At 35.6% G+C, this 13214-nt stretch overlaps 2 protein-coding genes across 10 annotated transcripts in view; one reads left to right on the top strand and one right to left on the bottom strand.

Annotated features, from left to right (window-relative positions):
- COP1 (COP1 E3 ubiquitin ligase) overlaps positions 1-13214 on the top strand; it is a 244389-nt gene that overhangs the window by 70759 nt on the left and 160416 nt on the right. For 6 of the 8 annotated variants that reach the window (XM_077901781.1, XM_077901776.1, XM_077901779.1 and 3 more), the window contains 2 exons: positions 3969-4028; positions 5630-5706. In XM_077901781.1, coding sequence (XP_077757907.1) covers positions 3969-4028; positions 5630-5706 — 137 coding nt within the window. The remainder of the gene's footprint in view (positions 1-3968; positions 4029-5629; positions 5707-13214) is intronic. The other 2 variants (XM_077901780.1, XM_077901778.1) reach the window with 1 other exon arrangement.
- The window catches only part of LOC144316185 (transcription and mRNA export factor ENY2-like), a 73514-nt gene that overhangs the window by 48933 nt on the left and 11367 nt on the right, over positions 1-13214 (bottom strand). The window lies entirely within an intron of this gene.

Raw genomic sequence — 13214 nt, 5'->3', positions numbered from 1 at the left:
GTCTGTCTTGCGTTGAAGCCTGATAGGGAAACATTTGCATCCCGTATTCATCACTCTGTCTTATATTTCTGGCCACCAAATGTGTGAGTGATTTTCCCACTAAGCAATTCTTTAATTCTCTGGAGACAACAGAGTGTCCCCCATTTCAGTTCAGTTTTGACACTATCTACCGGATGTTAGCCCCAGATTCCACAGGTCAGTGGCTCAGTCTTATAAGACTGAGATGACTCTCTGGATGCTAATTGCAAGTCCACCTTGTCACCTCTTCTTCTGACTGACTATAAATCAGAGGAAATCAATCAATCAATCTATCAGTCAGTCAAAGGTTCCTGTGATCTCCTCATGGGGTTTGATAATTTGCTAAAATGGTTCACCAAACTCAGGAGAATAGTTACTTGATAGGTTACCAATTCATTATAAAAGGATATAGAACTCAGGAACAGCTAAATGGCAGAGATGCACAGGGCAGGGTATATGTGAAAGGACACAGAACTTCCATACATTCTCCATGTGTGCCATGCTTTCAGTATCTCCACATGTTCACCAACCCAGAAGTTCTTTGAACCCTTTAAGTTACGGGTTTTTCTGGAGGCTTATTACATAGGCATGATTGATTGTCCACCAGTGATTGAACTCAATCACCAGTCCTTCTTACTTACCTGGACATTGTGTAGTAAGCTGAAAGTTCTACCTAATTATATGATTGGTCCCTTGGCAACCAGCCCTCATCTGGATGCTCTGCAGGAGCTCTTAGCCACCAGTTTTCTCATTAAACATATGGAAACTTCGCATCAAGGATTTTAGGAGCTGTGGCCAGGACCTGAATGAAGACCAATTATTATGTATTTCTTAATATAAATCACAGTATCACAGTGCCCTGATATTTAACCAGACCCCTTCAGAATCTCATTAAATGTAAATACCTCAAATTGAGTATGTGTTAAGTGATTTCCATTTCTCAAAACTGGAAACATTTTTTTTGTCTTGACACTTTTCAGACTTTTTCACATAAGTTGGTTGCATTGTTTTATGTTCTGTATCTATCTATGTGTCTTTCTATTATTAGAGCAGCATTTGTCCCTTCGTTGTTTAATTTCTAGACTTTATAGTATTTTTATTTTTATATTCCTGGTTTTGATTGTTGATAACATTATTGTCTTTTTTTTTTTTTTTTAAGATTGTATATATTTATTCATGAGAGAGAGAGGCAGAGACAATAGGCAGAGGAAGAAGCAAGCTCCCTGTGTGGAGGCCTGGGATCTCGACCTGAGCCAAAGTCAGACACTCAACCACTGAGCCACCCAGAGGCCCTGTTTTGTTTTAAATTGCACCATATGAGATTACTGGTTTTGGACCAGTAATTATTGATATTATTGTTGAACATTGGCAGTTTAATGTAGTTCACCTCATGTAAAGCAGCATCCGTATATAGTAATAGATACATTTTCCAGCATAAGCTTTGGGGTACTAAAAAGAGGGAGCATTATTTTCAGAGAATAGGGCATTAGAATTTAATATGTTAGGATTTCAGGTCATACTGGAATTTTTTTCTGGTGTTTCAAGTTCAAAAGTGGAATGAAAAATAATATAATAATAATTATTATTTTAAAGATTTTATTTATTTATTCACGAGAGACAGAGAGAGAGGCAGAGACATAGACAGAGGAAGAAGCAGGCTCCTCGCAGGGAATCTGATGCGGGACTTGATCCCCGGACCCGTGAGCCAAAGGTAGATGCTCAACCTCTGAGCCACCCAGGCGTCCCTGGAATGAAAATTATTGATCTGGTTTTAATTATGTATTACGTATCACACCAATGATACTGGCTGTCTCTGGATGTTGATACTGTAGATGTGTACTTTCATCTTTCTTTGAAATGTATTTTTTTAAAGCAATCCTACTAAAGATCCTCAACATTTAAGGATTTGAAGAGTGGGCATTTCAGGGTTATTAATTAAAAAGGTTAATTGTTGACCATGGGATGCTTCACTGAATTAGAGCTTCAGATCGCTGGAGTTGGAAATGTGGATGAACCAAAAGGCAAAAGACAAGAGATGTCAGTGATGGTAGGAAATGACTGAGATGTTTTGTAGATGGCTAAGATCAACAGTGATTTGGCTGCTTGGATTGAACCAGACCAGAGTGGTTTGGAGTGGAAGACTAATTTTAGAAATGAACCGATGTGAGTGTTTATCAGTTGATCAGCTTTTATTTGAAAGATATCCAATACTGTTTCTTTGAGGGAGAGCACGGTTTTGGTTAAGGTGAGAGTATGGTGTGAAAAATTTTAGGGTAGAGAAAAATTTATTAAACTGGATAGAAATGTTGAAAACATTTAACAATGCTAATTACCTTTTTTTTTTTTTTTTTTTTTTTTACACTTTTCCCTCCACTCCTCCATGGCTTCTGTAGTAGTATGTAGTCTTGTATTCTGGTTTTGTGGCTACCACTTTCACTTCTCAATAGTTTATGTGGAACTGTTCCTTCTTTCTTTACCTATCTCTTAAATATTGGTGTTCTCCCTTTCATCTGTTTTTTTTCCTCATCTCTGCTGACTATACCAGTTGCCATTGGGTGATTTCATTATCATAGCTTCATATTTATTATTTTTATTTCTCACAGCTTTTACGTCTATGTATTATTTTTTACCCTGTTTATTCTCTTTCCTCACTGTTTTCCTTAGCAAAATTCTATTTAGTTCTTCAAGACTCTGCCTTTCATTTACTTTCAAATGTAATTTTATTTATTCAGTAGCCTCTCCTTTCTTCCCCAGTTTTCTGCTAGGTTCGTTATGAGCAAGCATCCTTACCTTTAATTGTGTGCATACTATCATCATAATGTTTATTACGATATTTCAACTGTTGGCTTGCTTGTTTGCTTTCTTCCGTGGACTGAATTCCATAAGGGCAAGGGCTATGGTGTTCTAAATCCTATTCTTCCCAGTGCTTAGTAAAATGCTTAGAACTGGTAAATATTTGAATTAATAAGTTATCTGTTGTATTACCAACTGTGTATGGATTGCCGCAGGACGAAATGTGCTAATGGTAATTAACCTTACAAGTTTGTTTACCCTTACTAGTCATTAAAGGAATGAAAAGTTAAATAATGAGTTACTGTTCTCAAGAAGTAGTATAGTGTAATGGTTAACAGTAGGAATTCTGGAGTAAGAGGACTGCCATGATTTGAATACCAGTTCTGCTATTTAGTGCCCAATGATCTTGGGCAAGTCATTTGACCTTTTAATGCTTTTCATTTTCCATATGTGTAATAGTACCTATTTCACATATGATAAGTATTACACAAGTATTCATTATTATTTTACATTTTAAAAATTGGTTAATGTATTTGGTTTAGAGTAAGATAGCCACCTAGAGATACTGATGATAGAAATTTGCTACCAAGTGAGATAATTGGAAAGTCTTGATATCTCCGTTTTTATTTTTATTTTTTATTTCTCTTTTTTCTCCTGTTTTTATTAAGTCACATCGTCATTTTTGTTGATCATTCATAACTGAATAAAGTCTATATAGAGTCAACCCTTGTTGCATTAAGGAGGTACAGTTTTTTTTTTTTTATAAGATTTTGTTTATTTATGAGAGACACAGAGAGAGAGAGAGAGAGAGGCAGAGACACAGGCAGAGGGAGAAGCAGGCTCCATGCAGGGAGCCCAATGTAGGACTGATCCCGGGAGTACAGGATCACACCCTGTGCCAGAGGCAGGTGCTAAACTGCTAAGCCATCTAGGTGTCCCCAGTGTCGTGTTTTCTTAAATGTTAAATAAGTCTCTACATTTACTTTTTACCATAGATATTTCAGCTCTTTTGGTCTGCAGTTTTTCATCCCTGCAATTTATTATTATTGCCTGATTTTCTAGTAATTATTTTCGAAATGTAAAGTTATTTTATGATTGTGATGATTGCCAGTGTGGTTTCGTTTAGGCTTTTTTCCCCTTCTCTATTTTGTCTGCAGCAACTGGAACAGATCCAGAAGGAGCTGAGTGTTTTGGAAGAGGATATTAAAAGAGTGGAAGTAAGAAATCAAGAATTTCTCACATTTCTAGCAATTTTGAGTTTCATGAAATTGTCACTTTTACTTTAAATTACTGCATCAAATTTGTGGGATTTGTTTCCACTATATAGAAAGTAACAGATGTTACTTAAATTTTAATTCAGAGTACATCTTTATCGAAAAAATGTTCTGAACACTTTATGATAAATGTATTTTAAATTTGTTTTCACTGTTTTGTTGGCATAATTATTCTTGGTTAGATTGAAAAAAATCATTTAATTTTCTTGGTACACCAACATAGTGACTTAAAATTAAATCCTGTGAAACCCTACATTATCATTAAAGTGGTAATGTCACAATTCTCTTCTTTTATTAAGTAAATAATTTTTTACATATCTACTATGCTAAGGTTAATTTACAAAGAGGTATGAGAATGTGAACAATAATCTAGGCATTTATAATATAGTTTACTTATGAAATCCATGGGATGCTCTTTTGGAGGCTCATAAGCTATTATGACATGAGATTATTTTCTGCAGCTACATTTAAATTTAGTGTGTGTTTTAAATTTGTTCACGTGTGTTATAATTTTCTTTTGCTGATATGTAGAAGATGTTAAATGGTCTTAAGTTTAATATTTTGTGGAAACTCATTATCCCATGTGACTGCTAACTTGTTACTGCTATGCTTATGTCCCTTGTTGGGTGCATGATTGAGCTGAGCGTGGCTTAGAAGTAATTCTACTTCACTATGTTTGTTTGTTTGTTTATTTATTTATTTATTTATTTGTATCTTTAGTGGCATTTTAACATTTACTGCTTTCCCATTAATCAGAATACCACATAAAAACGGTGAGGTTGTTGGTATGATTCAGAGGTGTATAATTTATGCAGTAATAATTGAATAGGCTTCTTCCTCGAAGTTAATTAGTTAGACTTTCAGGGATTATTTTAAAATGCTAATATTTGAATCAAGAGGACTGTTAATGCTTGCAGAGGATATTTTTAAAGTAAACACGTATTTTGTTTTTCTGTACTTTAGAGAGCTGAACCTAATGATTCACATACTGTACTGTCATCTTACTATTTGTCAATAGGTTCTTACTTGGATTAATGATTAGCTTATAATATAGTGCATCCCATTTGAAATACATTTGTCTTTTTCTGTATTTGATGGCCTCATTAGTGATGAACAATATATATGTTTTTAAAGATTTTATTCATTTATTCACGAGCGACAGAGAGACAGAGAGAGAGGCAGAGGGAGAAGCAGGCTCCATGCAGGGAGCCCGACGTGGGTGGGACACAATCCGGATCTCCAGGATAAGGCCCTGGGCTGAAGGTGGTGCTAAACTGCTGAGCCACCCGGGCTGCCCGATGAACAATATTTTTAAAGAGTTTCTAGTTCTTTAAGAATGTGTACCATAGAAAAGGCTGTTTCTGAACTTTTTAGATATTCTTGCTTTTGTACTCTGCAGAGAAGCCACCTTGAGAAATTTGGATGTTGAGACAGACGGGACTGATAAAAATCTAGGATTGGAAGGGATTGTAATGTATCTCATTTTGATTTCTACATCTTCTGTTTGGAGTTGTCTACTATAACTCAGATAATTGTGTTTTCAGGAAATGAGTGGCTTGTATTCTCCTGTCAGTGAGGATAGCACGGTGCCTCAATTTGAAGCTCCTTCTCCATCACACAGGTACAAAGCTTCAAACTTGTAATTACTTAGGATTTATGTTGCAGAATGCACATATGGTACTAGTCCTTGGGAGCCTTTTCCATGTAATGTACAAAACCCCTGAGAAATTGCTTTTGGTCATGATCTAGAAATAAGATTCAGATGGCCCATCTGTTTCCTTAATGCTTTGAATTTTCATGCCACGAACAGCAGAGTATTATAATATTATGAATTCACTGTTGGATTAAAATTTTGGTGAATTTCCTGAAATAATAGTTGCTTTAAATATCTTGTGAGTTAAAATCAAATGACCTCAAAAATCTATAATTTAAGAACATGAAATGGTAAGTAATTTTGGGAAAAATTTGATTAAAGTAGAACCTTGGGCATGTCCCTTAACTTGTTGAATTTGCTTGGGTACATTACTTTGCCCAGATTTAAAATAAAGGCATTAAATCTGTCAGTTTAGATTTCCCTACTATTTTATTCATTACTCTGTGTTGTTAATTTGTCTTCTTTTTTATATGCTTTATTAGGACAGGAATTCTCTTGCTCGTGATTGTTTCCCTAGGTTTTAGAGTAGCAATAGTGATTGGCCTCATTCAGTATGTATTTGTGATGTACAGTAAATGTCTCTGGTTCTTTCTAGCTCTGAAGTTCCAGTTGATGAAATATGTACTACCTAAAATTTGAATTTGAATTTTTTTTGCTTGATATGTTCAAAGTAAGGGCAATTTTATGTGCTTTTAACTTGCTAATCCATCTAGATTAATGGCCCAGTGGAAGCTTTTCAAACAAACAATTTCAGGATAACATGTGGATTATCAGGCAATTCAGTGCCAGTATTACAATTCAGTGCCAGATTACACCAGCCTTCAAAACCTGTGTCAGTTAAGGAAAGCTATGGTGGATCTAGTTTGAAATGATATGTGAGGAAGGAGCACGGGGAGGTTCTAGTTAAAAAAGATTTCTTTAAAAAAAAAAAAAAAAAAGGTTTCTGTGCTGTTTGGTATTTTCTTCATTAACCATTTATGGAGAATCCTTGTGAGTTCTTGTTGATTTTGGAGTCATAATAGCTGTATAATTCAACTTTATTCCTTTTATTTTATTTAAAACACTTGGGAATGACTTAGTCTATGGGTTGTTGTTACCTTTAAGTTTAATGCTTACTTTGTGAAATACATGGGATCTTTGTCAATGGAATATTATGTTAGTATATGCAGGTAAACAAAAATGTCATCTCTCAAAATATTCAATGACAATTCCCACTGTGCTCTCTCTCTCTCGTTTAATGGTGGCATTTCTTTCTTTTGTGTCCAGGTTTTTATGGTTCAGTCTCTCACTGATGGGTTTTATTAACATGTGACAATATAGTCACATGTTAATTTAACTATTTATTGAATGCCTCTGATATGCACTAGGCACTGTTCTATTTGTTGGACTTAGTTGGCAAAGTTCCTGCCCTTAATGGACTTTACCTTTTGGGAGGTGTCTGTGTAAGCTTTGGGGAGATAGTAAGCAAGGAAATATATGATATAATAGTAGTAGTACAAAGCATGTAAGTAGTACCTTAGGAAGAAAAATTAGGCATATTATGGGTTTGCAAAAAAAATTAGGGCATATTAGGATTGCAAATAGCATGTAGTTCCAGTCAGTTTGTAGTCAGACTTCTCTGGGGATGTGACATTAAGTTTAATATTAAAAATATTAATATTTTTATACTTCATTCATGTGAAGTATAAATATGTTAGAGTGTTGGGGCCCCTGGGTGTTACAGTCAGTTGTGTGCCCCACTCTTGGTTTCAGCTCAGGTTATGTTATTAGGGTTGTTAGATTGAGCCTGAGTCAGGCTCTGTGCAGAGGACGGAGTCTGTTTAAGACTCGCTCTCCCTCTCCTTTTGCCCCTTCCCCCTAAAATAAATAAATCTTTAAAAAAAGTCATGGGAGAGTTTTGAACAGGATCTAATAGAGATTTTAAAATGTTAACTAGGGTAATTATGTGGAGGATAGAGAAGAGTCTGTGTCCCAACTGTGTGCCATTGCAAGTGTGGTAAAAGTTAAAGAAGCACGTAACAATCTAGAAGAGAGGAGGTAGTGCCTTGGATTAGGATGTTATTGGAGGAAGAGATGAGAAGTGGTTGTGTTATAAGATAAAGAAGCAGATCTTTCGAAAGATTTCGGATTTCATGAAGTCTATGAAATCTTTGTTGGAGATCTACTAAAACCCTATGCAAAGCTATCCTCAAAAATGAGGTTCTGGCAGAGTTAACTTAGTTAACAGTTGAAGGTAAAACAGGCAAACATAGAACTTTCTTTAAAAGAGTATTTTGATATTTTCTTGGAACAAATAATTTGAATATTAAAGTTTGAGAGAAAAAAAAAGTTTGAGAGAAACACTTGGGAAAAATGATGTATCCCTAAAGTACTCTTAGGAAATGACCCTTAAGATTAAGATGTGAAATTAAACGTACTGGAAAGAATGTTATGCTATTCTACAAATATTTTATTTTTAAGAAATAACATGCAGTTCCAATTACAGTAACTTTCTTCCGCCATAATTATTAGCTTTATTATTTAAATGCAAGACAGTTTTGTTTTATTCCTCACTGTAATAATTTTGGTCTCTTCTATAACAGGTTTACCTTAAAAAGCCTTTTTGTTGATTGCATTTATTTTCTTCTGTAATGAGGACCTCCTTAATGTTGGTCATTGAATCTCTTAAGTAGATTCTAAGTTAATGATTAGATTATGTATTACACGAGAAGCAAAACAAAAGACATATAACTGTTTTCTCCAACCCCACTTCCCCCAGGATTTTTATCTTCTATATACTGTGATTAGCCATAATTTTCATATCCTGTGTTTTCTTTCTGCTGCCTTATTTAGACCCTCGATATCAAATGGAGTCCAGCGATGGTCTTTTTTTTTAATTTTTATTTTATTTTATTTTATTTTATTTTATTTTATTTTATTTTATTTATTTGTTTGTTTGTTTTTAAATATTTTTATTTATTTATTCATGAGAGACACACAGAGAGAGAGGCAGAGACACAGGCAGAAGGAGAAGCAGGCTTATGCAGGGAGCCCGACGCGGGACTCGATCCCGGGTCTCCAGGATCACACCTGGACTGCAGGCGGCGCTAAACCCCTGCGCCACCAGGGCTGCCAATTTAATTAATTTTTAAGTCACGTGTATATATATATATATTTTTTAATTTTTTTTAAAATTTATTTATGATAGTCACAGAGAGAGAGAGAGAGAGAGAGGCAGAGACACAGGCAGAGGGAGAAGCAGGCTCCATGCACCGGGAGCCTGATGTGGGATTCGATCCCAGGATCACGCCCTGGGCCAAAGGCAGGCGCCAAACCGCTGCGCCACCCAGGGATCCCTTTTAAAATTTGAATTGTTTATTAAGGTTTTCTGTGGTATGAAAGATAAATGTGAATAGAAAAGACTTTTATGGAAGACACTTTTATCTTTATTCAATTACTTTTATCAGATATTTTTGAGTCTTCCCTTTCATTTGTGCTTCTGTTGACAAAGTCCAGTTGAACCGATAGGTAGATATAATAGGTAGGAAAAGCAAAGGGTTACTTTATCAATGCTAGAATTATTTATTGTTAAGAATATATACATAGAGTAGTGAGTTAATACCTTGTGAATTTATATATTTTATAATTTGAGTAAATTAATGAAATTAAAAGAATTTGATATTTCATAATGGCTCTGAACTAGATTATGAAATTCTTCTTTGGTTTACCTGCATCAGTGAGCAATTATATTTATCTATGCAGTTATATTTACCTTCAGTCATAAAAAATGTGTGTGGTAGTGGGTGGTAATTTTGGATGGCTCTTTGGTATAGTAGATGAATTTGGACCCATATTCCTTATTCTTTTTTTTTTTTAATTTTAAAATTTATTTATTTATTTGAGGTGGAGGGGAGGGGCAGAGGGAGAGAGAATCCAAGGCAGACTCCACTCTTGAGTGTAGAGCCCCACATGGGGCTAGATCTCATGACCCTGAAATGAAAAGCCCAATGAAATGAAAGCCCAAACCACAGGTCAGATGCCTAACTGACTTTGCCACCCAGGCACCCCCGTCCCCCACATTTCTTATTTTTCATATTTGGTCTTTGACTGGCTTATGATCCAGTGTTAATGGATCTTTCCTTACCTATTAAGGAAAGGTAATTTCCTAGGAAAGTAAGGAAAGCTTACTATTAAGCTTAAGTTCTTAGTACTTTTTGGTATTTATTATTTAGTTCAATTGCTTTATTTTATTTGGGGAGATAATTTTTTTTTTAAGATTTTATTTATTTATTCATGAGAGACGTAGAGAGAGAGGTAGAGACATAGGCAGAGGGAGAAGCAGGCTCCCTGTGAGGGAGCCCAATGTGGGACTCAATCCCAGGACCCCAGGATCATGCCCTGAGCTGAAGGCAGATACTCAACCACTGAGCCCCCCAGGTGTCCTGATAACTTTTTTAAAATATAGGAATCTAAGTGTGTTTTTTTAACAAGATTTTATTTATGTTTGTTTATTTATTATTAGAGAGCTCATGAGTGTGGCGAGGGGTAGAGGGAGAGAATCTCAAGCAGACTAGGTGCTGAGCACAGAGCCTGACACAAGGTTTAATCCCATGACCCTGAAACGATGACTTGAGCCTAAATCAGGAGCCTGTCGCTTAACCAGTTGAGCCACCCAGGCGCCCCAGGAATGAAAATATTTTTATGGTCAAATCTAACTCTAATCCTTACAAATATGTCTCTAATTTATTATATATTTTAAACAAATCTTCCTACATTAACCTAACGAGTTTTTATTTAGCCTTTAATTTCTTTATTCAAGAATGGAATTGTAACAATACATGAAATTCTCCACACTTAGGCTGACACTTTTTTTCATATCTCCAAGGTTAGATTTTAAGAAATCTCTACTATACCTGTGTCGAGGGCTTTTGAATATAAATGATGTGTTGTCATTTTTTAATGGTTTATCTATGATGTGGGAGAAGTAGTAAAACCAGTTGATTGTTTTATTGTTCAAAGTACTAGGGAGTTACTTGCCTTATCCTGACACTATACTATGCAAAGGAGTTGCAATTAAAGTCATAGGAGATGGAGGACAATGAAGAATATTACAGAATTTTCAACATGAACTAAAACAAAAACACAAAACACCGAAAAACTTCCTTGGCAGTAATGTAGTGGGTAGTCTTCATATATCTGCAGTTTCTCATTAAATTTGTAGGTAGTAGAGAAATAGCAAGTTATGAAAACCTATTTTGAAAATTAGCCAGTTTTGGAGAGCGTATAAGACATGTATGAAACCCTGTTATAGGCACTGGGCATACAGTTGTGAGTATGACAGACCCTATAACCCTGCTCTCATGGTTATATCACTTCAGGATGAAAAATAAGTTTGCTGACAAAATAATTATTCTGCTTAAAATATGTAAAGAAGACTTGGTTCCAAAAACATAAAATAATCAAAATGCTTTTAACTCTGAAACTTTGTTATTTGCATTTGATTTATAGGCATTTCAGGATTTTTAAAAAACCCTTTTGGGTTCTTATCATAAAGTATAATTTGTCACCGCTTGATATTGCAGTCCATTCCAGTTTTCAAATCTAAGGTGCGAATATGCCAAATTCCGATGTGTATAAGTATTAACCAAGACTCTTGATTTTAATTTTTGAACCCTCCCCCAAATCTCATCATTAGGTCTGAGGTGGAGCCCAGATTAATTAATTGATTAATTAATTAAAATATTTTATTGATTTATTCATGAGAGACACACACACAGAGAAGCAGGCTCCATGAAGGGAGCCTGACATGGGACTTGATCCTGTGTCTCCAGGATCAGGCCCTGGTTGAAGGCGGCGCTAAACCGCTGAGCCATCCGGGCTGCCCTGGAGCCCAGATTTAAATGCACTTTTTTTTTTTTTAAAGATTCTATTTATTTATTCATGAGAGACACACAGAGGGAAAGAGGCAGAGACACAGGCAGAGGGAGAAGCAGGCCCCATGCAGGTTGCTGGGTCTCCAGGAACACACCCTGGGCCAAAGGTGGCGCTAAACCGCTTAGCCCCCTCCACCCCCCGGGCTGCCCTAAAGGCAAGTTTGGGGGATCATACTTGAAAAATATCTAAACATTGGGGACACCTGGGTTTGCTCAGGGGTTGAGAGGCTGCCTTTGGTTCAGGGTGTGATCCCGGGGATCCTGGGATTGAGTCCTGCTTTGAGCTGCCCCACAGGGAGCCTGCTTCTCCCTCTGCCTTTGTCTCTGCCTCTCTCTCTGTGTCGCTCATGAATAAATAAATAAAATCTTTGAAAAAAATATGTAAACATTGGTTTAGCAGGTAGTGAATATGTCTGTATTGTTGAGATGCGTCTAGGTAAATCTTTAAATCCGGTATGATTTTTTCATAAAAGAAAGCTCAAATAGTCATTGCTAAAGTTTTATATCTTTAGCTTATTTTGTCTTTTATAAAGACTTCTATTTTACTCACAACTTTGTAAAGTTACATATCCTTCTATAGTATCTTAGAAACACCTGAAATCAAGTTTCTGGACTTGGGAGAGCCAGGAAAGTTAAAAATTAGTCTTTGGGTGGGAAGCAAATTGTTGATATATACCTATCATTCCTTGTTGATTCCATTCATATACTGTGATTATATCCTCTTGGTTTTTGTCTTTTTGGGTTAGTCATAGAGGGAACTTTTTACCTCTTTGATTATTCTGGTTATATCTTGATTGTGAGAGGTCTGGGATGGGGGAGGCTGGGATTGAAGGAATACATGGTAATCTTGTTTTAGATATAGGATAATTAAATACAAACATAAACTTATATGTGCTGTTAACCATTTTTCATTTCTGCTATTTATTGTGTCTCCCCTACCCAAGTCCTAGCATACTTTGCTCATTCTCCAGATCCTCTACCTTTGAATCTTCTGTTACTGTTTTTGGAATGCTTTTTCTGCTTTCTTTACTTAATTTTAAAGTCTTTTCTAAGATTATTTCAGATAACTGAGTTTTTGGAATACTAAGATTTGTGGAACCTGTATCATCTTACAATTAAAAATTCTGCTTTCTCCTGTGAATTATAAGTAAATTGGAAACTATTTGCCCTCACTGGAAGGTAGTAGTAGACTATAAAGTGGTCAGAAACAGCACTTAACATAATAAATTGGGACTTTTACTCGTTGTGGAGGCAGATCAGTCTTGTCAGTCTTATTCTTTGAGCTTATTCTTTTGTTTTTGAAATTCTACCAACTAGAATTCCAGATGCAGCAAAGAAATAGATTCAGATCTCTTCTTTCAGACCCTTTTCCATTATATATGCAATTACATTTGTCAGCATTAAGTTTCTCCCTGAGGAAAATGTTCTTATATAGAAAATGTTAAAATCAGTTGCCTTTTTGCTTTTCCTTTTCAACTTTAGGAATAATTATGGAATTGCAGAATTTTAAAAGGCAACAAAAACATTTGGTTCATACAGTCCCCCTATGCACTATATAACTAC

Source organism: Canis aureus, chromosome 6 (genome assembly GCF_053574225.1).
Source record: "Canis aureus isolate CA01 chromosome 6, VMU_Caureus_v.1.0, whole genome shotgun sequence".
In the NCBI taxonomy this organism is placed as follows: Eukaryota; Metazoa; Chordata; class Mammalia; order Carnivora; family Canidae; genus Canis; species Canis aureus.
The sequence above is the reverse complement of the archived record's forward strand: the minus strand, read 5'-3'. Positions and strand labels throughout refer to the sequence as shown.